Source organism: Oncorhynchus mykiss, chromosome 11, assembly GCF_057628025.1.
Source record: "Oncorhynchus mykiss isolate SJ-2025 chromosome 11, ASM5762802v1, whole genome shotgun sequence".
Taxonomy (NCBI): Eukaryota; Metazoa; Chordata; class Actinopteri; order Salmoniformes; family Salmonidae; genus Oncorhynchus; species Oncorhynchus mykiss.
In genome coordinates, this window is record NC_143032.1 from 44533750 (window position 1) to 44557866 (window position 24117).

Consider the following 24117-nt stretch of genomic DNA (forward strand, 5'->3'; position numbering starts at 1 on the left):
TTCGCGTTCCTAGGAAACTATGCAGTTTTTTGTTTTTTTACGTGTTATTTCTTACATTAGTACCCCAGGTCATCTTAGGTTTCATTACATTACAGTCGAGAAGAACTACTGAATATAAGATCAGCATCAACTCACCATCAGTACTACCAAGAATATGTTTTTCGCGACGCGGATCCTGTGTTCTGCCTTACAAACAGGACAACGGAGTGGATTCCATGCAGCGACCCCAAAAAAAAACAACTCCGAAAAAGAGGGAAACGAGGCGGTCTTCTGGTCAGACTCCGGAGACGGGCACACCGTGCACCACTCCCTAGCATTCTTCTTGCCAATGTCCAGTCTCTTGACAACAAGGTTGATGAAATCCGAGCAAGGGTAGCATTCCAGAGGGACATCAGAGACTGTAACGTTCTTTGCTTCACGGAAACGTGGCTCACTGGAGAGACTCTATCCGAAGCGGTGCAGCCAACGGGTTCTCCACACATCGGGCTGACAGAAACAAACATCTTTCTGGTAAGAAGAGGGGCGGGGGCGTATGCCTTATGACTAACGCGACATGGTGTGATGAAAGAAACATACAGGAACTCAAATCTTCTGTTCACCTGATTTAGAATTCCTCACAATCAAATGTAGACCGCATTATCTAGTAAGAGAATTCTCTTCGATTATAATCACAGCGATGGCTCTGAACAAACTTTATTTAACTCTTTGCAAACTGGAAACCATTCATCCGGAGGCTGCATTCATTGTAGCTGGGGATTTTAACAAGGCTAATCTGAAAACAAGACTCCCTAAATTTTATCAGCATATCGATTGCGCAACCAGGGGTGGAAAGACCTTGGATCATTGTTACTCTAACTTCCGCGACGCATATAAGGCCCTGCCCCGCCCCCCTTTCGGAAAAGCTGACCACGACTCCATTTTGTTGATCCCTGCCTACAGACAGAAACTAAAACAAGAGGCTCCCACGCTGAGGTCTGTCCAACGCTGGTCCGACCAAGCTGACTCCACACTCCAAGACTGCTTCCACCACGTGGACTGGGACATGTTTCGTATTGCGTCAGACAACAACATTGACGAATACGCTGATTCGGTGTGTGAGTTCATTAGAACGTGCGTTGAAGATGTCGTTCCCATAGCAACGATTAAAACATTCCCTAACCAGAAACCGTGGATTGATGGCAGCATTCGCGTGAAACTGAAAGCGCGAACCACTGCTTTTAATCAGGGCAAGGTGTCTGGTAACATGACCGAATACAAACAGTGCAGCTATTCCCTCCGCAAGGCTATCAAACAAGCTAAGCGTCAGTACAGAGACAAAGTAGAATCTCAATTCAACGGCTCAGACACAAGACGCATGTGGCAGGGTCTACAGTCAATCACGGACTACAGGAAGAAATCCAGCCCAGTCACGGACCAGGATGTCCTGCTCCCAGGCAGACTAAATAACTTTTTTGCCCGCTTTGAGGACAATACAGTGCCACTGACACGGCCTGCAACGAAAACATGCGGTCTCTCCTTCACTGCAGCCGAGGTGAGTAAGACATTTAAACGTGTTAACCCTCGCAAGGCTGCAGGCCCAGACGGCATCCCCAGCCGCGCCCTCAGAGCATGCGCAGACCAGCTGGCCGGTGTGTTTACGGACATATTCAATCAATCCCTATACCAGTCTGCTGTTCCCACATGCTTCAAGAGGGCCACCATTGTTCCTGTTCCCAAGAAAGCTAAGGTAACTGAGCTAAACGACTACCGCCCCGTAGCACTCACATCCGTCATCATGAAGTGCTTTGAGAGACTAGTCAAGGACCATATCACCTCCACCCTACCTGACACCCTAGACCCACTCCAATTTGCTTACCGCCCAAATAGGTCCACAGACGATGCAATCTCAACCACACTGCACACTGCCCTAACCCATCTGGACAAGAGGAATACCTATGTGAGAATGCTGTTCATCGACTACAGCTCGGCATTCAACACCATAGTACCCTCCAAGCTCGTCATCAAGCTCGAGACCCTGGGTCTCGACCCCGCCCTGTGCAACTGGGTACTGGACTTCCTGACGGGCCGCCCCCAGGTGGTGAGGGTAGGCAACAACATCTCCTCCCCGCTGATCCTCAACACTGGGGCCCCACAAGGGTGCGTTCTGAGCCCTCTCCTGTACTCCCTGTTCACCCACGACTGCGTGGCCACGCACGCCTCCAACTCAATCATCAAGTTTGCGGACGACACAACAGTGGTAGGCTTGATTACCAACAACGACGAGACGGCCTACAGGGAGGAGGTGAGGGCCCTCGGAGTGTGGTGTCAGGAAAATAACCTCACACTCAACGTCAACAAAACTAAGGAGATGATTGTGGACTTCAGGAAACAGCAGAGGGAACACCTATCCACATCGATGGAACAGTAGTGGAGAGGGTAGCAAGTTTTAAGTTCCTCGGCATACACATCACAGACAAACTGAATTGGTCCACTCACACAGACAGCATCGTGAAGAAGGCGCAGCAGCGCCTCTTCAACCTCAGGAGGCTGAAGAAATTCGGCTTGTCACCAAAAGCACTCACAAACTTCTACAGATGCACAATCGAGAGCATCCTGGCGGGCTGTATCACCGCCTGGTATGGCAACTGCACCGCCCTCAACCGTAAGGCTCTCCAGAGGGTAATGAGGTCTGCACAACGCATCACCGGGGGCAAACTACCTGCCCTCCAGGACACCTACACCACCCGATGTCACAGGAAGGCCATAAAGATCATCAAGGACATCAACCACCCGAGCCACTGCCTGTTCACCCCGCTATCATCCAGAAGGCGAGGTCAGTACAGGTGCATCAAAGCTGGGACCGAGAGACTAAAAAACAGCTTCTATCTCAAGGCCATCAGACTGTTAAACAGCCACCACTAACACTGAGTGGCTGCTGCCAACACACTGACACTGACTCAACTCCAGCCACTTTAATAATGGGAATTGATGGGAAATGATGTAAATATATAATTAGCCACTTTAAACAATGCTACCTTATATAATGTTACTTACCCTACATTATTCATCTCATATGCATACGTTATACTGTACTCTATATCATCGACTGTATCCTTATGTAATACATGTATCACTAGCCACTTTAAACTATGCCACTTTGTTTACATACTCATCTCATTTGTACATACTGTACTCGATACCATCTACTGTATCTTGCCTATGCTGCTCTGTACCATCACTCATTCATATATCCTTATGTACATATTCTTTATCCCCTTACACTGTATAAGACAGTAGTTTTGGAATTGTTAGTTAGATTACTTGTTATTACTGCATTGTCGGAACTAGAAGCACAAGCATTTCGCTACACTCGCATTAACATCTGCTAACCATGTGTATGTGACAAATAAAATTTGATTTGATTTGATTTGATTATGGCAGGCAATCACATATTTGGCTGCAAGAGGAGCCATTGCTCCTTCGCCCATTACTATTTTTAGTTTTTCCTCTGGGTTTAATATGTTAAAATTTGGAATAAATGTAGTCATGTCTGTGAATACTTAATCTCTTGGTGAGGAATATTTCTCACAGTAAAGGAGAAAGTGCATCTCTGTTTCTACCTCCCCTGTCGTGCAGTGATCACAATCTCTCTCTCTCTCTCTCTCTCTCTCTCTCTCTCTCTCTCTCTCTCTCTCTCTCTCTCTCTCTCTCTCTCTCTCTCTCTCTCTCTCTCTCTCTCTCTTCTCTCTCTCTCTCTCTCTCTCTCTCTCTCTCTCTCTCTCTCTCTCTCTCTCTCTCTCTCCTCTCTCTCTCTCTCTCTCTCTCTCTCTCTCTCTCTCTCTCTCTCTCTCTCTCTCTCTCTCTCTCTCTCTCTCTCTCTCTCTCTCTCTCTCTCTCTCTCTCTCTCTCTCTCTCTCTCTGCAACATCTCCAAGCAAACCATCTAAAGGAGATGTGATGGGTCTCAAAGAAACGCCAAGGCACAACCCCCTCTTAATAAAGAGCTCTCTCCTGAGTGGGCAACCTGTTGACTGTTCCCTTCCCGTGAACCCGGAAGACTGTTTCCCCTCCTCCGTCTCTCCAACACTCACACCGTGACACATGACCTTGGAGTGTAACAGCCCTGTCTACTCCAACACCCATTGCTATATGAACTATATGTATTTATAGCTCTGGCTCCACTGCTATACAGGATACAGCCATTTAAAGGTCATTATGCCTGTGTCACATCACACGGTGGAACCAAACGGGGGTGCTTAAGGCACCCAGGTGTGTCATCGACAAGAGAGCACCGAGAGGCAGGGAGGAACACGGTAGGGTTCACTTAAGGGTCAGTCTACATAAAAACTATACAGGGAACTAGCACTATTGCAGCCCTAAAACGGACATGATCACTATTGTATCACACCTGAATTATAGATTTCTTTGATTGAGAGTGATAGGTAAAAGACTGTGCCAGGAAATCATGGGGATATTAGACTACCCTAACTTGGAGAACAAGCCATTGAAACAGAAGTATAGCATAGCTATATGGAGTCACAAACTGCAGTTGGTGTTGTGTGGTGATGGATAGTTGCATGGCCCTTGTGAAAACACAGCCAAGAGGGCGACATATCAGAGGAGCTAGTGAGGTCATGCTCTTATTTCCACAGTCATGACCAAGGCGACTAGTAAAGACAACATGTACTATCAATTGTGGAGGATGGTGGCCAAGGATAGACAGCATGTGCTTGGTTGGAACACAAAGGAACACAAACATCCATTTGGGGGGAAAACCGTCAGTCTCCTCCACGGCAGTTCCACCTGAGCTGAACAACATTACTGTCACAGTCACACTCCCCTTGACTGGCACGAAAAGGGAGAGAGGGGAGGGGACGAAAACAGAGGGAGGGAGGGAGGGAAGGGAATTCCCTCAGCAGTTGTTATTGATTCCGGTGTTTACGGGCGGATAGTTTAGTGCCGTTTACAAAACAGAACAGATGCAGCCAGTGAGCAAAAAATGTAAACAATTGCTGTATGGCGGGCTGCCAAATCCCCGGCCTGATGTATTAAACTCACACTGAAGTGCATTTCCCCTTTGGGCTGTACTTATTACCACTTCATTTCCTCAGCGCTCCCTCTCTCTTTCTCTCTCACTCTCTCTCTTGTTCCCTCAGTCGTCAGAGTGGGGTGCACCGGCTTGTTGTCTGGCCGTCTTCTGTCCTTCCCTGACCCCGGAGGCCCGGCACTACCTAACAGACCCATTAGCGAGGGGAATTGCATGTGTCTGACGTGGTCGAAAAACCAATTATTAGACACTTTCTTCCAAATGTTGCCAGAGTCTGTTGGGAATGGGCAATCACGCAATAATTTAGCCACTGATTTAATTTCACTTCTCTCTCTCTCTCTCTTCCCCCCCCCCCCCCCTCCCTCCCTCCCTCTTTCTCTCCCTGTAGCGTGGCTGACATCTCTATGGTCCTTTGCCAGGGCTGCTCTCTCTAACTCTGCCAGGGATGGTTAGCTGGCTGGCCTCAAGCCTCACGTCTCAACTCCACCCATGATTACAATAACTCAGACAGGCGCTGAGATGTGCGTGTGTGTGTGTGCGTACGTACGTTGTTGCTGGTCATAAAAAAACTCCAGTTCTGTGTGGAGCGGGATATACATTTCAAAAGCCCATTGACAAGTTTATCATGCAGTCAGATCGCCGGGTGCTATTCTCCGCAGACTGGCACTGACAGAACAACAAAGGGTTTGTCAGTGGATTGAAGGCAGATATCCACAAAGATGCAGATATAAACCGCAGAGCCCAGGGACTCCCTCACTCCGACATCAAGCTGGTCTCCTTCCTACCCCGCTCCCCTGTGCATGTTGGCACTCAGAGGAGACGGATGCAAGGTGGGGTGGACGGTGTGTATGTGTGTCACGGCAGTTTAAGGGGGGTATAAAGCAGGCACAGCTCCCAGGGCGCTGATTGGCCCCCTGCGTGAGGGTGGCAGGGTCAGAACGGAGCTGGGGGGGCCACCGGGAGGACTGCCCACGGGGCCCCGTGGCGGCTGGGTCCCGCTCCATCAGTCGCGGCCCGCTGCTCAACCAGACAGCCTTATTATGGGTGACTCCCGCTGATGCCCCCCCTCATGGCCCCTGGACAGCAAGAGGCAAAGTCTGCCTGAACCACAGCAGGGGCTACCCGCCGTTCACAGGGGGGGAAAGTGGGAAGTTTTGATATCTCGATTAGGCTGCTGGTTGGGTGGGGAGGGGTGTACGGTGGCCAGGCTAAGGCTGCTGTCAGCTTTCTCCTTGTACTCTATAGCCAATCAGCTCCAAATGGAGAGAGGGACGTATTGTATTGTGTGGAAACATTTCATTACAGGCCACTTGTTTTGGTACCGTGTTCTTGGACCCTCTAGGACTCCATACAGTAGCAGAGTGTTATCCTGTCTGTGCTCTCAATAAGCCCTGCTCTACTGCCTCTGAAAGAAGGTGCTGGAATACTTGAGTGGTTTGTTGATATGCTTGAGCTTAACAAGAGTGATGCACAAAAGCTTTTTGTGACCATTCGGAGGAAATGGAACCGGATTTTACACACGCGTACTCCGTACACACATACACGTGTGCGCACACACACACACACGCACAAACACACACACACACAGTGCCATGTTTAGTCTTGCAGTAATGCCAACGGACCTAGGGTTTGGAGACACTGGGACATAGTGGAATTCATAAAATCTCAAGTGAAATTGTGAACACACATAAAAGATTTTCTCACACACACACACACACACACATACATGCGCGCGCGCACACACGCACACACACATGTAATGAAGCCTCATTAACATCAGTAAACAAACCCTCACTAGGCCGTGAACCCACAGCTCTTAAACCAGACCTTCTATACAGCGTAGGGATGTGCAGGGCTGTGGCTATACAATGGGAAGCAGCAGCCGTAAACAGAGAGCATTGGGCTTATAAAAACCCCTGGTTCTAACCCCCCCTCCCCCCCTCCTGCCGTAATTACATGGCTACATTCATGTGCACGGCCCGGCAGACACCGCGTCTGAACCCCTGCACAGATATGATCTAGTGAAGAGCAGCTCTTATTAAATATTAACAAACACCATTCCCAAGTAGCCTCAATCCCCAGAAGGAATCTCCCGCGGTGGCGGGAGCAGCAGTAGCAGCACTAGCTATCTCTGGCACAACTGAAGCACTCTCCCTGCTGAATAGGCTGGTGCGCTTTGACTGCAGGGAGTTCAGAGAGCCGGGGAAGGAGGCAAGGAGGGAGGAGGAGGGCGGAGGGGTGGAGGTGAGAATGTGCTTACTGCACATGTTCAAACCCAAGCCTTCTGTACGCAGTACTGCCTATAGCGCACGGCACAAGTCGGAGAGAATTAGTGGGACCTGGGAATGGAATTCATACCTCGGGGAGCATGCAGATGTCCTTCAGTGTGTGAATGGAGACTCTTCGGCTGTGCTGAATGATTGCTTGGGACAAGTTTATCGATGGACGTGTAAGCAGGCAAGCCAGTTGTATCGCGTTCCATGGTGTACATGAAAAGTGTGTTCTGTTTCTATACTACGCAAATTGGGAAGCAATTACTCAATTGCAGATTTGGAAAATCTGCAATTTACATAATGTATATATTAGGCTTATGTAAGAAGCTATTTTAATGCTGAATTACTGCATGTCATCATTAGACATAATGGAAATGACACATTTCCTCTAAGGTACTTAAACGCTGCACAAACACTTGCGCACCTTCAACGACAGACCACCTGGCAGATAGCAATGCACGTGCGCGTGCACAAACACACAAACAGACACACACACACTACTTGATTACCCCTTTTCCTGTCCAGACGCAGTGAGGTGTGATAGTAAGGTTTAAAGCTTGCATTGTTCCTGGCCAGTCAATCTGTCGGCAGACTCCAGAGTCCTACTGATCACCCCATTACTACCGGGAAGGAGAGAGAAAGGGGGAGGGGGGGGGGGGGGGGGGCGGGGGTAGAAAGGAGGTGGAGAGCGAGGGACGGCGAGAAAATGGGCTACAAAGGGCTGAGACACTCACATCTGTCTGGGAACAATGTCAGCGCTTCCCCATTCAGAGAGAGGGGTTAAAAGAACTGTCACATCTCGCTGATGTGAACGCTGTTAAATGGTTCAGTGGTTTGACAGTAGTTGATGCCAGAAACTGCACTCCCCTGGGAGAGCTCTGGGAAGGAAGCACAGGCTCAGGCTGCCTCCCAGGCTCCCCTCCCATTACCCACCCCTCCATTGAAAATCCAGCAGATAAATAGATAGGCGGAAATAAACAATAACACGCTACAGGGAGACAATAGGGATCTGAGAGCGTATGCATCAAGTGAATATATGCATATTGTTTTTCTATGTGTCATCATTGTCAACGCGGCCCTTGAAGATCTCCATGGGTAAAGACAACCACCAAAGTGACGTGAAGCCACTCCGCCGATTAGGCCACAGTGTCCTTGGTGGATCTGTTGATGTTTGGGTGTCTACTGTTGTCTTTTGTTGATGTGACCCCCGCAAACACTAGCCCCGACCCCCGTCCCACAGTAGTTGCGGTGGAGCAGGCACTCACAAGACAAGGGGCAACAAAAAAAACTGCATCGCTTTAGTGTCGTTACACTTTGCGGGCGCTGCTTCCCTTTGGTGAGATGTTCTGCCTCCGGTGCTACATTTGACGGTTTGTTGAGCGGCACGTAGGTGTGTAGCCGGAGCCACAGCCGCTGCGCTGTGATCAAACAGCCTAACTGACGCATGGCCAATTATCCTGGCTGCCTTCTTTCATCTCATGTTTAAGGGTAGGGAAAGAGAGCGGGAGCGAGGTGGAGAGAGGGAGCTAGGAAGGGAGGGAAAGAGCGTGAGAGACGGCTGTGGGTTTAGAAGAGTGGCAGATGTAAAAAGCACACTTCCCATCCCCAGAAGGAAGCACGCCTGACATATGCACCATTTTGGGAAAGTAAACAACGGAGTTGTCTACTTTGTGGATGGTTACCCCATCTATCCCATAAATAGGCCAATCAGAGAGCCAAACATAGAGTATAAGGGGATCTATCAGATGTGACATACCATGTACAGATTTTTTTGTTCCCCAGTCTCTCTGTACATCACTCCTTTCCTCCCACACAAGAAAAATGACTTCCTTTCAAATTTTTGTAAATACTTCTCAGCTGTTTCATTCTATTATTTTCCCTAGCCCAAGGGTGATAACGTAAGGTACCATCAACTCCTAGACTTATCCTTAGCTGTGAAGGATAGGCCTGTGCTCACTACCAAGGTCATACCAAGGTCATCTTTGTCCGTTTTACCCTTGGTTTGCATTGCTACGAGAGAAAGCCTTAAGTGAAGCACTCTGTAGTAAAAGGCTAAAATCCCAACTTGTGTTCAAGTGAATGGAATTTAAAAGAATGTAGAGAAGGATTGCTCCTTCTCCAGTGCTTGGTGTGTGCATTGAATATTCCAGGGAGAAAAAGGTGTAGATTCAAGAGCAGATCGCGGCAGGTGTTTATTTCGCCTTCGCAGAAGGCAGGAATCGTGATCACAGGCAGGCAATGGTCATACACAGGTAGGCAAACAGGCAGGTGAATCAAAACTAGGACTGAAGGCTATAACTGGTTCTCACAAACGAGCTGGGAAAAGGCTTTATAGAGTCAAAACGAACAATACCTCACAAAGGCACAATCAGGACGAACTGAACTAAATAAGGAGCTGATGAGACCATGTGAGTAACTAACACAGGTGAAATCAATGAACAAAAATGAAAGACAAGGCTACGTTCAAGAGCACAAAGAAACAAGGCTACGTTCAAGAGCACAAAGAAACAGAACACAAGGTTGATGAAGAAAATAAATGCAGAACCTTACAGTGCGTGAGTGGGGAGAGTGTGGTACAGTTTAGAGAGAGTAAGAGGTTTGCTCCACTGACCTACAGTAGCCTTGGTCCTGGCCGAGCTCTTCCTCCCCTTGCCACCGCTCAGCGTAGTGTTGTCCTTTAGGGCGTTCTCACACTCTCTCTCCATCATGGCGCCCAGCTCCTGGGACACAGTGTTCAGGTAGGCAGCATTCAGGAAACCCAGAATGGTATGGGGCTTGGCCACCCCATTGAGGACCTGGAGCTCCTCCCTGAGGGCCGAGCACAGGGCTGGGGCGGCAGCACGGAGCCCCAGGGCCAGCCTGTCGAAGCCCGTCTCCTTCCCACCGGGGCTGGTGGCCAGGGCAGAGTGGAGCAGAGACAGGACAGCCTGGCTCCTCAGGCCCTGGTAGAGCGTCAGCACCTCCCACTCTGGGTAGAGGAAGAACAGCTGCTGCAGACAGTAGATGCGCTGAGGGACGGGGAGGGGACAGGAAAGTCTGTCCAGCAGGTGGCGCCGCAGCCGGAGCCTTACCTCATCCCACACCTCATGGCTCTCCAGAGCACTGTCGTCCCTGACCGTGTGGACCGAGGTGTGTGCCGAGGGGCCGGGCTGCTGGGGGGTGGGCGAGGGGGTGGTGTTGGGGAAGGACACGCCACACTGGGAGGAGATGTTGTGGAGCAGCTGGAGGGTCACGTCCTCTCGCCCCTCCTCCTCGGTCCTAAGGTACTGGAGCTGAAGAGGAGGAAGGATGGTTCACGGAGGAGCTATCAACATGTTTAAAGGTATCAATACGATCAGCAAATCTTTTTCATTTTATGGATGGTTGTTAAGCACATTTTGACTGGCTAGTGAACTACATAGCGTTGTACATTGTAGGTTCACCCCTCTCTCATCATTATTATCATGATGTGTTGTTACCAGAGCTTTCAGGAAGTCCAGGAGCTCCTGGTTTCCTGTGGCGACAGGCCTGACGGTGCTGGGGTTCCGTGGGTTAAACCACTGCAGACATTCCGTTGGGCTGGGTGGACGCTCCCCCGTCCAGGACTCACCCATCTTCCCCTGCAGTTCCTTCAGACTCTGTTCTATACTGGAGAGGGACAGAGACACACGCCACTCACAATAAACCTCTGACTGTCACCTCCATCACATACTGCATAACAGTACTGTATTCCCCCCACCTCCCTGTCCCCCCGCCGACACACACACACACACCCCCAAACCCTGAGAGAGACACATCAGCAGTAATGAACACAGACATCAATATATCCCGGCTGTGTGTGTGTGTGTGTACTGAGTGTCTGGTGTGAAGTGGTGTTACACACGTCCGATACAAGTGCATCTCCCAGTGTCACTTCTCTCGCATCCCCTCGCCACACACACACACACACACACACACACACACACACACACACACACACACACACACACACACACACACACACACACACACACACACACACACACACGCCGGTCTCTAAATATTAACAGACTACCTCTATCTTATCAAGGGGAGTAGGTTAAGGCCGAGTTTTCTTTGACGTTTTAGGGACACATTTGCATCCACCCCTGCACACACTCGTGAAGACGTTTCCCTTTCACACGCGCACGGAGCACAAAGAAGAATGAACATTGAGAGAGAATTGACATTGATTCAAGAAAAGAAGAAAAAGAAGTCAAATAATGTATTAAAATAGTGTATTAAAATAGTGTATTAAAATAGTGTATTAAAATAGTGTATTAAAATAGTGATTAAAGGTTAAATATGTTAAATGTTATAGGTTGAAAACATGGGGAAATATATAAGGGGGATTCGAGTAATGCCGTAAAATAGTTAACAATGTTATAATGTTGTTTGCTTTAAAGTACGAGGCGCATAAACAATGTTTTGTTTTTTTAAAGCTTAGATTAAGGCCTGAGGGCCTGCAGGAGGTTGAGGGTGGAAGGTTATAACGTTGAAACGTGGTGGATGTTTAAGATGTAATGGGAGTGGTGCATTGAGTTGGAGTACGATTGTAATTGAGTGCGGTAAGGAAGATTCATGTTGAAGAATGAATGTTTAAAAGGTTAAGGTTAATAATAAGGATGTTAGCGTGATCTGGAAATGGCCAGGTTAGCACGGTTAGGGGTGAAGTGGATGGACGTCCTGTTTAGGTGAAAAAAAGATTGGGGTTAAGGGGCCGGAAAAGCACCTTTTTGAACGAGGGCCACATTAGGTGTCAACTACTAGATACGCCATTAGGGTAGGTGTTAACTACAATGAGTGAGCAGAAAGGAAAATGGAGGGAATAAAAGAGCTAGGATTTATTGGACGGGGAAAAAATCTCTGAGCTTGCTAGAAGAACCTGTCGACTGCTGGATTTAAATTATATAACCTTTATTTAACTAGGCAAATCAGTTAAGAACATTCTATTTTACAATTACGGCCTACCCCGACCAAACCCTAACCCCAGACGAAGCTGGGCCAATTGTGCGCTGCCCTATGGGACTCCCAATCATGGCCGGTTGTGATACAGCCTGGAATCGAACCAGGGTCTGTAGTGAAGTAGTTGTTCAAGTTTTAGACGCCATCTGAGGGACTTATCATCCTGAGGGGGGAGCCAACAAACTGTTTATAGAGTTGTAGAAGGTTAAAAAATGTATATATTATATTTTATTGGCACACCCCAAAAGAGGTTTAGTAAAGGGCGCTGAAGGTTGTCTATCAATTTCATTTACTGTACATTTTTGCTTATCATTTTCTTGCTTATCATTTGTGATTGGTTGATTGATCTGGGATTTTTTTATGCCTGTTTCTGGAATTTTGAATGAACCTGCTTTATTGTTCTGTAACCCTGTGTCATCAAAGAGTCTCTCTTCTACTGTGGGTTTCTGAAGTAGACTTGATTCGTTGAGGATTTTTTCGCATCTGGTTAATTAGTCTATTGGGGACTCGAGTGACTAGTATAAAATAACCTAATCTGAGACACAGCTATAGGTGCTGAGCGCATTGGTAGACGTCGTAGGAGGAGATGATTCTGGGCTAAGCCAACCCGAGAGAGAGCACCCCATAGTGCTCTAAAGTTGAAGCTGTGGCCTGGACGATCCTGAAGAGGCGCCGGGTTGCAGGGGATAGCCCACTCTTCTATAAGGCCCTCACTGTTGAATTTAAGGGACAGCTGTATACTAGCTCAGTGGTAAGGCAGAGCGGCATCTATCAGATCTGTAGGGATTAGGGCCAAGAAATAACGGAACTGCCATTGGGTAGACAGGGCCTAGTTGAGTCGTTAATCCTGCAGGGTGGGGGGTTATTTTAGCTTTGATAATGTGACAGATTAGATATGACATTCGCAGGCTCAACATGTTTAGTCGTGTCCATGAAAATCAATGCTAGCACTCGTCTGTGCGTGTGTGAGAGAGAGAGTGAGAGAGAGAGAGTGAGAGAGAGAGAGAGAGAGAGAGAGAGAGAGAGTGAGAAAGAGAGAGAGAAGGGAGAGACAGAGAAAGAGAGATGGAGAGAGAGAGAGAGAGAGAGAGAGAGAGAGGGGAGAGAGAGAGAAGAGAGAGAGAGAGAGAGAGAGGGAAAAGGAAACAGTTTCATTTACTAACACCCAGCTCATTCACCACTCTGGGTCTATAAAGCTCCTCCTGCCCCCTGCGAGTCGGCGATACACACATCCAGATGTCTCCCAATGACGACACATTAAATAACCATTCAACGTGACACACTTTCATTTCAGAGGGAAAATGTGGGGCATAAAACGTTATAGACCACCAATCTGTATCCAAATGGCTGCCGATTGAATCCAGCACACGTGGTTTCAGTTGGCTAGACGACGCTGTATGTATAGGCAGTCTACTTATTTCAATTTGATGCTGCATTTGCTGACTGACAGAAAGCCAGAACACGCCAGGGGAGTGGTGTGGTGTGTCTGTGACACCACAGAGGACATCCAAGTGGTGACAGGTGTTGTTGGAGGGAACACACACTCTTCCACAACGATAGTCAAGCGCTAGCTGTAAAACAGCGCTAGCTCCAACTAGCTCCCACCGCTAACGGCTTGTGTGAGAAACGCTGACAATGCTGTCTGTAAAATGAACGCAACAGTCGCAACAGCCCCCCCACCTAAAATCAATGTACAGTGCCTTGCGAAAGTATTCGGCCCCCTTGAACTTTGCGACCTTTTGCCACATTTAAGGCTTCAAACATGAAGATATAAAACTGTATTTTTTTGTGAAGAATCAACAACAAGTGGGACACAATCATGAAGTGGAACGACATTTATTGGATATTTAAAACTTTTTTAACAAATCAAAAACTGAAAAATTGGGCGTGCAAAATTATTCAGCCCCCTTAAGTTAATACTTTGTAGCGCCACCTTTTGCTGCGATTACAGCTGTAAGTCGCTTGGGGTATGTCTCTATCAGTTTTGCACATCGAGAGACTGACATTTTTTCCCATTCCTCCTTGCAAAACAGCTCGAGCTCAGTGAGGTTGGATGGAGAGCATTTGTGAACAGCAGTTTTCAGTTCTTTCCACAGATTCTCGATTGGATTCAGGTCTGGACTTTGACTTGGCCATTCTAACACCTGGATATGTTTATTTTTGAACCATTCCATTGTAGATTTTGCTTTATGTTTTGGATCATTGTCTTGTTGGAAGACAAATCTCCGTCCCAGTCTCAGGTCTTTTGCAGACTCCATCAGGTTTTCTTCCAGAATGGTCCTGTATTTGGCTCCATCCATCTTCCCATCAATTTTAACCATCTTCCCTGTCCCTGCTGAAGAAAAGCAGGCCCAAACCATGATGCTGCCACCACCATGTTTGACAGTGGGGATGGTGTGTTCAGCTGTGTTGCTTTTACGCAAAACATAACATTTTGAATTGTTGCCAAAAAGTTCAATTTTGGTTTCATCTGACCAGAGCACCTTCTTCCACATGTTTGGTGTGTCTCCCAGGTGGCTTGTGGCAAACTTTAAACAACACTTTTTATGGATATCTTTAAGAAGTGGCTTTCTTCTTGCCACTCTTCCATAACGGCCAGATTTGTGCAATATACGACTGATTGTTGTCCTATGGACAGAGTCTCCCACCTCAGCTGTAGATCTCTGCAGTTCATCCAGAGTGATCATGGGCCTCTTGGCTGCATCTCTGATCAGTCTTCTCCTTGTATGAGCTGAAAGTTTAGAGGGACGGCCAGGTCTTGGTAGATTTACAGTGGTCTAATACTCCTTCCATTTCAATATTATCGCTTGCACAGTGCTCCTTGGGATGTTTAAAGCTTGGGAAATCTTTTTGTATCCAAATCCGGCTTTAAACTTCTTCACAACAGAATCTCGGACCTGCCTGGTGTGTTCCTTGTTCTTCATGATGCTCTCTGCGCTTTTAACGGACCTCTGAGACTATCACAGTGCAGGTGCATTTATACGGAGACTTGATTACACACAGGTGGATTGTATTTATCATCATTAGTCATTTAGGTCAACATTGGATCATTCAGAGATCCTCACTGAACTTCTGGAGAGTTTGCTGCACTGAAAGTAAAGGGGCTGAATAATTTTGCACGCCCAATTTTTCAGTTTTTGATTTGTTAAAAAAGTTTGAAATATCCAATAAATGTCGTTCCACTTCATGATTGTGTCCCACTAGTTGTTGATTCTTCACAAAAAAATACAGTTTTATATCTTTATGTTTGAAGCCTGAAATGTGGCAAAAGGTCGCAAATTTCAAGGGGGCCGAATACTTTCGCAAGGCACTGTATTTTTTCAATTGCTGTTTGTTTCGAATGAATAACTTCTATGCCCTTACCTTGGATGTCACAGTGTTCAAGAACGGTATCCCATTAATGCAGAGAAAGGTTTTCTTGTGCATCGTTATGTATTGAGTACATATGCATTGTTTGAATTGTGTTCGCGCACACAAATGAATATAGCTCAATGTTTTTCTCCAAATGAACCAATATAGCACAAAACAAGAAATCACTAGCTCCACTCTACCAATCAAAGCAAGCCAAGCTGACATTTGTTTTAGCCCACATATCTTCATGTTAAAATGTGTACAGGCGAGGCAGATAGAGGCAGTCTATTTAATGTTAGTCATAAACGTGGATGTGTGATCTGGGCTCCACCCCAGGACTTTACTCAGACAGCAGGTCTTAAATGAGCATCCATCTGGTCCGTCAGCCTGCCTCTCAACACCATCAAAACACACCATTTTACAGCATACACCTCTCATTTTACCTCTTTGTATAGAAAGACACGCGTGCGCGGGTGAACACATACGGCCATACACAGTCACGCGTGCATGCACATACAGTACACACTTTTATATCCCACCTCTACTTCTCTCTCTCATCTCATCTTTTCTGCTCATCTCAGCTTTGAAGGTCCACTGTAGGATTTACAGTTTGATTGAATGTCTGTGTGCCACCCCCCCCCCCCCCCCCCCCACAATGCAACCTCAGAATGTCTCACCTTTAGACCTGAGGTGTGGGAACTAATCTGGAGATTAATCAACTCTACCGGATTAGCCTCAACCACAATGACTTTCACCGCACAGAGCTCAGAAGCTGCAGAGCTAGACAGCTAATGCAGCGAGAGATAGAGAAGGGAGGAGAAAGACAGCAGTTTGACACAAGAAAACACCAGTCAATTCTCCAAGTGAAAGTGAACAATGGACAGACCAGAGGTGAAAAGAACCACATAGTTAAAGCTAAACAAAAGGCTGGGAGATGAGTGGAGGAGAAGTTCCTTTAAAGTCTCTCGACAAACATGTCAATCATATCACTCCCCACCTCCTTACCCCTTCTCACATCCCCCAACGAAACAGAATTGTTTTTCAGATTGGGCTATAGCAATACCCTACAAGACAGCCTGGGCACACCACCACCACCACTCCGTCCCCACCCTCTCACCCGAAAGAAAGGAGCGATTGGAGGGCTTTTGTTAGATGGCACATTTCACAGCTCTGTGACTTACAGAAACCCAATCCTGTGATTAGTCAGCGCATTGACGTTATCTTAAGTTCCTTGTCAGAATTAATTTAGTGTGGGTGGGCTGCGGGGCTGTCTGTCAGACTCCGGGGAGAGGAAAGCAGAGAGGGGGCTGGAAGCGATCCCTTTCAAATAAGCCCTAGCTCCAAACTGGACCGGCCGCCTGGGAACCAAATATCTGCCCCATCAAAAGGCCCCATTCTACACGGAAACAAGAGGGAATGGGGTTCAATGAACAGCCTGAAACGGATCCCCCTTCGCCCTGCCCGTGGCCCTCTTAGTGCCCTCAACCTTGCCAGAGACCGCAGGCACACACACACACACTGCCACACACTCGCATACACACAAACGTACATGTTTGATATACACAAATACATGTTTAAGGTACATGCAAGCACACGCACTCACACACACGGCAGATATAACTATGAGAAATGTTGGCAGGCGTCTAGTGTAAGCCATTTCCCTGCCTTGCAGAAAGGCGACAGCAGTGTCTGCAGTCCCTTGGCCTGCGCTGACACTTCATTAGAGGACTTTTTCTGCTGGCCTCCTGAAGTGTACCATTTGATGAAACCTAATGGATTACAGCATTTCAATTTGGGGAGCCGGGCCCCGTTGTCAGCCTATCTTAATCTCCTTCAATTAGGGAGCAGCTCTTAGGCAAATCTCTGACATCTGAGAGCTGGGAGCAGGCCAGCCAGTCTGACCCACAAATAGGTTGAAGCCTTCCTTTACGGGAGTGGGCAGTGGGAGCTCACTCTTTCTCTTTATCTCTCTTTATCTTTATCTCTCTCCCTCCCTCTCCCTCTCCCTCTCTCTCCTCATCGTCCCGATTCCCTTCACTCTCCTCCTCTTCCATAATTTGTCCCAGACACTGATAAATGGATTAGGCAGCAGGTGTGTGTGTACGTGTGTGTGTACGTGTGCGACTGCCTCTGTGTGTGACAGAGGCTGACCTTGGTTGAAGTACTGTAAGAGAGGAGCCTTGCCAGCATCTGTCTCCTAGTCCCCAAATGGGCTGAGATGAGCCCAAGGCTGACTGACCGGAGGTGCAGACTGAGTGGGGATCGCCAGATTCTTTGCCCAATTCCCCATTATCTGTCCCTTTGTTCTCATAATGGTTATCCCTCTCCCATATCCACAGGAACACAAAATAACCCTTTAATGCTTAGAAGGAAGAAAAATGCCTTGGCCTTCAGTAATAAGCCTTGAATTACCTACCCAAGGGTTTTCGTTTCAAGATGTGGAATCTTCAATTATTTTGTTCCCATTTTCCCCCCAAAAAGAGGGCGAGAAAAGGGGGGGATGAGACGCAAACGCTAATGGTACCAGAGTGAGAGGCTTTGTTCAGCCGCCACATTTAGCCTGTCCCTCATCATCTATCCTCGCCCTCACAGCAGCACAAAGGATAAAAGAGCTGAAATATAGATTTCTCTCTCTCCTCCTCCTCCCCCTCCCTCCCTCCTTCACTATGCCCGGTCTCCTCTGGTTCCTCTCTCCCTCCCTCAATATGTGCCATCAAAATATTGAGAGCCTAGTGTGGTATTTTCAAAGAGAGAGAGAACGAACGAAAGAGAGAGACAGACATAGAATCGGGTGGCCTGTCTAGCCATCTCATGTGGGAGGGGGGGGGGGTTAAGAATGTAGTATTGGAGCAGAAGTTCTCATCAAAGTGGCTTTCACACACCTCAAAATGAGTCAGTGGTAACTGGTTGGAAAAGCAGGTGTAATGTTCCCTTTGATGTATAAATCCTAAAACGGGATATGCTTCAACTGTCTATGCAAGATTTACATAAAATTCAGTCTGGGCACATATCTTAAGATTCACTCCTTTACTATAAGTGAATAATGTTATCATGCTCTATCATAACGGAATACAAACGGATGGAGTACGGACAAAAGAGGCAGACAGACAATCAAAGGCTCTTAATCTGCAATGTTGCTGTAAAAGCATGTTCTTTCACATAGGTTGGAGAAGAGCTCTTCATTGTAAATGGTAAATTGAGATTAGTGAATCTTCCAAAGCTTGAGGGCTCTGCTTCCGTGATGCTTTCAAAGATAATTGACTTCTTCAAGCTCACAAAAGATCAAAATGTAAACAACGAGCATCTTAATCAACCATTCACTTCTCAAATGAAGCTTTAATAACTGTAAACCCACACGGATGTTTCCGACAGATACTTGGCAACGGCTAGGAATGCTCATTAGTAACAGAACACACGCACACGTATGCACGCAAACACGCATGTGCACGCACGCACGCACGCACGCACGCACGCACGCACGCACACACGCACACACGCACACACACACACACACACACACACACACACACACACACACACACACACACACACACACACACACACACACAAATGGTTTCAGCAGTTATCTTTAACAACGTGCTAAAATATTAAACTTACAACAGAGGCCAGACCATGTTGTAGAGTCTTCTAAATGTTAAAGGCCCAATGCAGCTGTTTTTATCTCATTATCAAATAATTTCTGGGTAACAATTAAGTACATTACAAAAATTGCTTGTTCGCAAGAGCAATTTCTAAAGCAAGACTTTTGCTAGGACTGTCTGGAAGTGGTCTGAATGCAGGGGAACACTGATAATCCCTGTCAAAATCCAAACTAGCTGTTATGGGCAGAGGTTTGGCCGGTAGGGATATCCTTGTCTCATTGCGCACCAGCGACTCCTGTGGCGGGCCCGGCGCAGTCCACGCTAACCAAGGTTGCCAGGTGCACTGTGTTTCCTCCGACACATCGGTGCGGTTGGCTTCCGGGTTGGATGCGCGCTGTATTAAGAAGCAGCGCGGCTTGGTTGGCTTGTGTTTCGGAGGACGCATGACTTTCGACCTTCGTTTCTCCCGAGCCCGTACTGGAGTTGTAGCGACGAAATTGGTAGGGAGAGTTAGGGAGTTTTTTTATATTGTTTGCAAACTGATTTGTGACTCGTATTAATGCCAAAATAACATGCAAAACAGGCAAGCCCCCCCCCAAATATACACAGTTGAAGTCTGAAGTTTACGTACACTTAGGTAGGAGTCATTAAAACTTATTTTTCAACCACTCCACAAATTTCTTGTTAACAAACTATAGTTTTGGCAAGTCGGTTAGGACATCTACTTTGTGCATGACAGAAGTAATGTTTCCAACAATTGTTTAGACAGATTATATAATTTATAATTCACTGTATCACAATTCCAGATGGTTAGAACTTTACATACACTAAGTTGACTGTGCCTTTAAACAGCTTGGAAAATTCCAGAAAATTATGTCATGGCTTTAGAAGCTTCTGATACGCTAATTTACATAATTTGAGTCAATTGGAGGTGTACCTGCGGATGTATTTCAAGGCCTACGTTCAAACTCAGTGCGTCCTTGTTCATCCTTGGGAGCAATTTCCAAATGCTTGACGTTTTTTTAATTTTACCTTTATTTAACCAGGTAGGCTAGTTGAGAACAAGTTCTCATTTGCAACTGCGACTTGGCCAAGATAAAGCATAGAGCCTTCGCTGACTGTGCTCACATTCCCATAGAATCCCTTGTGCCAGGAGTCGTACCTGGGCACATGACCTGACCAGAGTCCGCATTCAAAAGCATCTCAGAGTAGGAGTGATGATCTAGTATAAGTTTTATAAGCCTTTTGAATCATAATGAATAAGAAGGGGGGACCTGATCCTAGATCAGCACTCCTACTCTGGAATACTTGGTGTATATACCGGCCGTGGACAAACTCTGGGTCCTAGTTATGGTGGTCCTGAGAGACACTGACCTGCAGGCATTGAGTTTGAGTTTGTCCTCTGTGTCTCGGAGCAGCTGTTGGATATCCAGCTCGCTGGGAAGCCCAGGAAGCAGGAGCTCTACAAAGGCATGATCCTGTGGAAGGTCCCCCTGCCATTCCATCCTGCCTGGGGCACAGCGAGAGAGAAGAAGGAGAGTGAGAACGAACGGAGAATAATGGAAAATGTATTTTCTCACAAAAACAACAAACAAGACGTTGTCAGTATCACAGACTAAAAAGGCTTTGGTTCAATGGATGTTTTTCGTGGAGAAAAAAAATCAATAGGTCTCTTGTTTAGCTCTTATTGAATGCATTATGCATACAGTAAATAATGAATGTAACAAAATGAAGCCATCACATTCAAAGATATTTGATCAAATAGACCATGGATGGACCCCCTCCAAACACACGCGCACACACACACACACACACACACACACACACACACACACACACACACACACACACACACACACACACACACACACACACACACATATGAGACATGGTAATTTGATTTCTCCTCAAACAAGATTGTTATCAGGAGACGTAAATCAACTGCACCTGAAACAAGAGGCAACTTAAATATGTTCCACCTCATCGCTTTCCTCTGTTCCACTTACAGTAGGAGGACCCCTGATCAAAATGCATAGCTTCTAAGTATTATCAGACAGTGACACTACAACCAGTTAACGTTTTTAAAAAACTAGGTAAATAAATAACAAACAAGAAAGGGGATTCTTCACTGCAGGCTTTAAATAAACAATCCATCTCGGTTCACCTCAGTATTGACGCCCCCTTGGTGCTTAACACATCCTCGAACAGCCAATCATGCACTGGCGGGGCTCGGCCCATATCAACACCGTCATCATGAGTCAAATGGAATGTAATGGAGAGTGTCAGTGTCAATTTGGCTTTCTCACACTCCTCTCCCCTTCATCTGCTGTGATTTTAATAATCCCTGTCAAAGTCCAAACAGCCTGCCGTACGTAGGCCTACCACCCTGACACGCCAGACAGAAAGCTCAACATTCATTTAGCCCGCACAAAGGGAGGCCTGTCCAGCTGGACAAATATTATTTTCTTCACTTGACAGTCTCTGCAGTTAAGCTTGTACTTGATTATTCCCTCCCTCCCTCCCTCATCCTCCCCTCACCCCCTCTCCTTCCCCACATCATCATCCGCACACTCTGTCTGGGAGGGAGTATATAGAGAGACTTCTGGAGACGTGTAGGTTTTCAATCGGCGGATTAAGGAACTCGACGGTGTAATTATATGGGAGAGAGCGTGTGTGGCGGAGGCTGGTGATGATAGTGTGTCACACAGGATGTGCATCAACGCCCATGTGTGTGCGATCGTGTGTGTGTGGTACACGTGAGAGTTAAGGGAGAGTGTCAGGTTCACATTGTCACCACACAGGGCCTCATTAGCAGCAGAAGCAGTAGATATATTTTGTGTTGTCATTATCTATTTTGAAAGCAGATGTTGAGGAGCCCCAGTGTATTTTTGACTGCTGCCACTGGGTTGACTGGGGCAGACGTATACTCAGAGCACTCAGAGAGAATCTACAGTAGCAGTCTCCTCTCACACAATCCCAGTTAGAGATTGTTCTGAAATATTTAGCAGCTCGTCCCCAGGCTGGCATTTTAAAGCCACTTAAAGCATGTCAAGTTAAAGTCAACACTGTTTAAAAGAGGGCACCTAACATCCTCTTTTAAAGAAACAATAAATTAAACACGTACATATTTTGACATCAAAACATTTCAGAAAATGATCTAATGTGTTCTCAGAAGCAGCTATGAAAACACTGTAACTGTGCTTCACAAGGCCTCAAAATACCGTTTGAAATTGAGTTGATTCATGTTCCCCATTATTTCTCCCTTGCATTCATTCGTTTGTCGACCTACTACTTAATGTATGCTTAAACGTTACCTATATGCTGTGGAAATATCTAAGTTTAAATTGTTTTATTATTTAACCTTTATTTAACTAGGCAAGTCAGTTAAGAACAAATTATTATTTACAATGACGGCCTCTCCCGGCCAAACTCTAACCCGTTTAGGGGTTAGGCTGTGATACAGCCTGAAATAGAACAAGAGTCTGTAGTGACACCTCTAGCACTGAGGTGCAGTGCATTAGACCGCTGCGCCACTCGGGAGCCCGAGTGCCTTGAGTCGAGGGGCCAAGTTTGGCACAGGGGTATAGTTCTCCTTGTTTGTTATTTGAGAATATAAATATAAGACTTCTGTATTTTTTTGAGTTGATGGATTTGATGGGTTATTTGGCTCTGTGCTGAAAATGTAGCTTGCGAATGCCATTACACTGATTAAGAGTGTCATACTCTGAAGTATTTTAGAGAGATGTGAGTTGGTATGATCAAAGAAAATGATCACCCAGAAGCGGCGCTCCTAGTGGCCGAGGACTTTAATGCAGGTTAACTTAAATCTGTTTTTCCTCATTTCTACCAGCATGTCACATGTGCAAACAGAGGGGGGAAAAACTCTAGACCATCTTTACTCCACACAGAGATGCATACAAAGCTCTCCCTCACCCTCCATTTGGCAAATCTGACCATAATTCTATCCTCCTGATTCCTTCTTACAAGCAAAAACTAAAGCAGGAAGTACCAGTGATTCGCTCAATACGGAAGTGGTCAGATGCGGATGCTACGCTACAGGACTCTTTTGCTAGCACAGACTGGAACATGTTCCAGGATTCATCCAATGGCATTGAGGAATATACCACCTCTGTCACCGGCATCATCAATAAGTGAATCAACAACGTTGTCCCCACAGTGACCATACGTACGTACGTACATACATACCCCAACCAGATTGATTGAATCCTACTACACCGGCTCTGATGCTCATTGGATGTGGCAGGGCTTGAAAACTATTATGGACTACAAAGGGAAACCCAGTCGCCAGCTGCCCAGTGACGCGAACATACCAGACGAGGTAAATGCCTTTTATGTTCGTTTTGAGGCAAGCAACACTGAAGCATGCATGAGAACGTCAGCTGTTCTGGACGACTGTGTGATCATTCTCTCCGTAGCCGATGTGAGCAAGACCTTTAATTAAACAGGACAAAATTCACAAAGCCGTGGGGCCAGACGGATTAGCAGGAAAGGTACTCAAAGCATGCCCGGATCAACTGGAAAGAGTCTTCCCTGTAATGTTCAACCTCTCCCTGACTGATTATGTAATGCCTGCATGTTTCAAACTGACCACCATAGTCATTGTGCCCAAGAAAGCAAAAGTAACCTGGCCTAAATGATTACCGCCCCATAGCACTCACGTTGGTAGCCATGAAGTGCTTTGAAAGGCTGGTCATGGCTCACATCATGCCAGAAACCCTAGACCCACCCCAATTCGCATACCACCCCAACAGATCAACAGATGACGCAATCTCATTCGCAGTCCACACTGCCCATTTCCACCTGGACAAAAGGAACATCTATGTGAGAATGCTGTTTATTGACTACAGCTCAGCGTTCAACACCATAGTGCCCACAAAGCTCAT

At 46.8% G+C, this 24117-nt stretch overlaps 1 protein-coding gene across 1 annotated transcript in view; it reads right to left on the reverse strand.

Annotated features, from left to right (window-relative positions):
- kiaa0825 (KIAA0825 ortholog) overlaps positions 1-24117 on the reverse strand; it is a 169847-nt gene that overhangs the window by 140732 nt on the left and 4998 nt on the right. The window contains exons 2-4 of the mRNA XM_021620901.3: positions 20588-20723; positions 10757-10925; positions 9910-10570 (exon numbers count right to left, since the gene is read on the reverse strand). Of these exons, the coding sequence (XP_021476576.3) occupies positions 9910-10570; positions 10757-10925; positions 20588-20718 (961 nt within the window). The 5' untranslated portion in view covers positions 20719-20723. The remainder of the gene's footprint in view (positions 1-9909; positions 10571-10756; positions 10926-20587; positions 20724-24117) is intronic.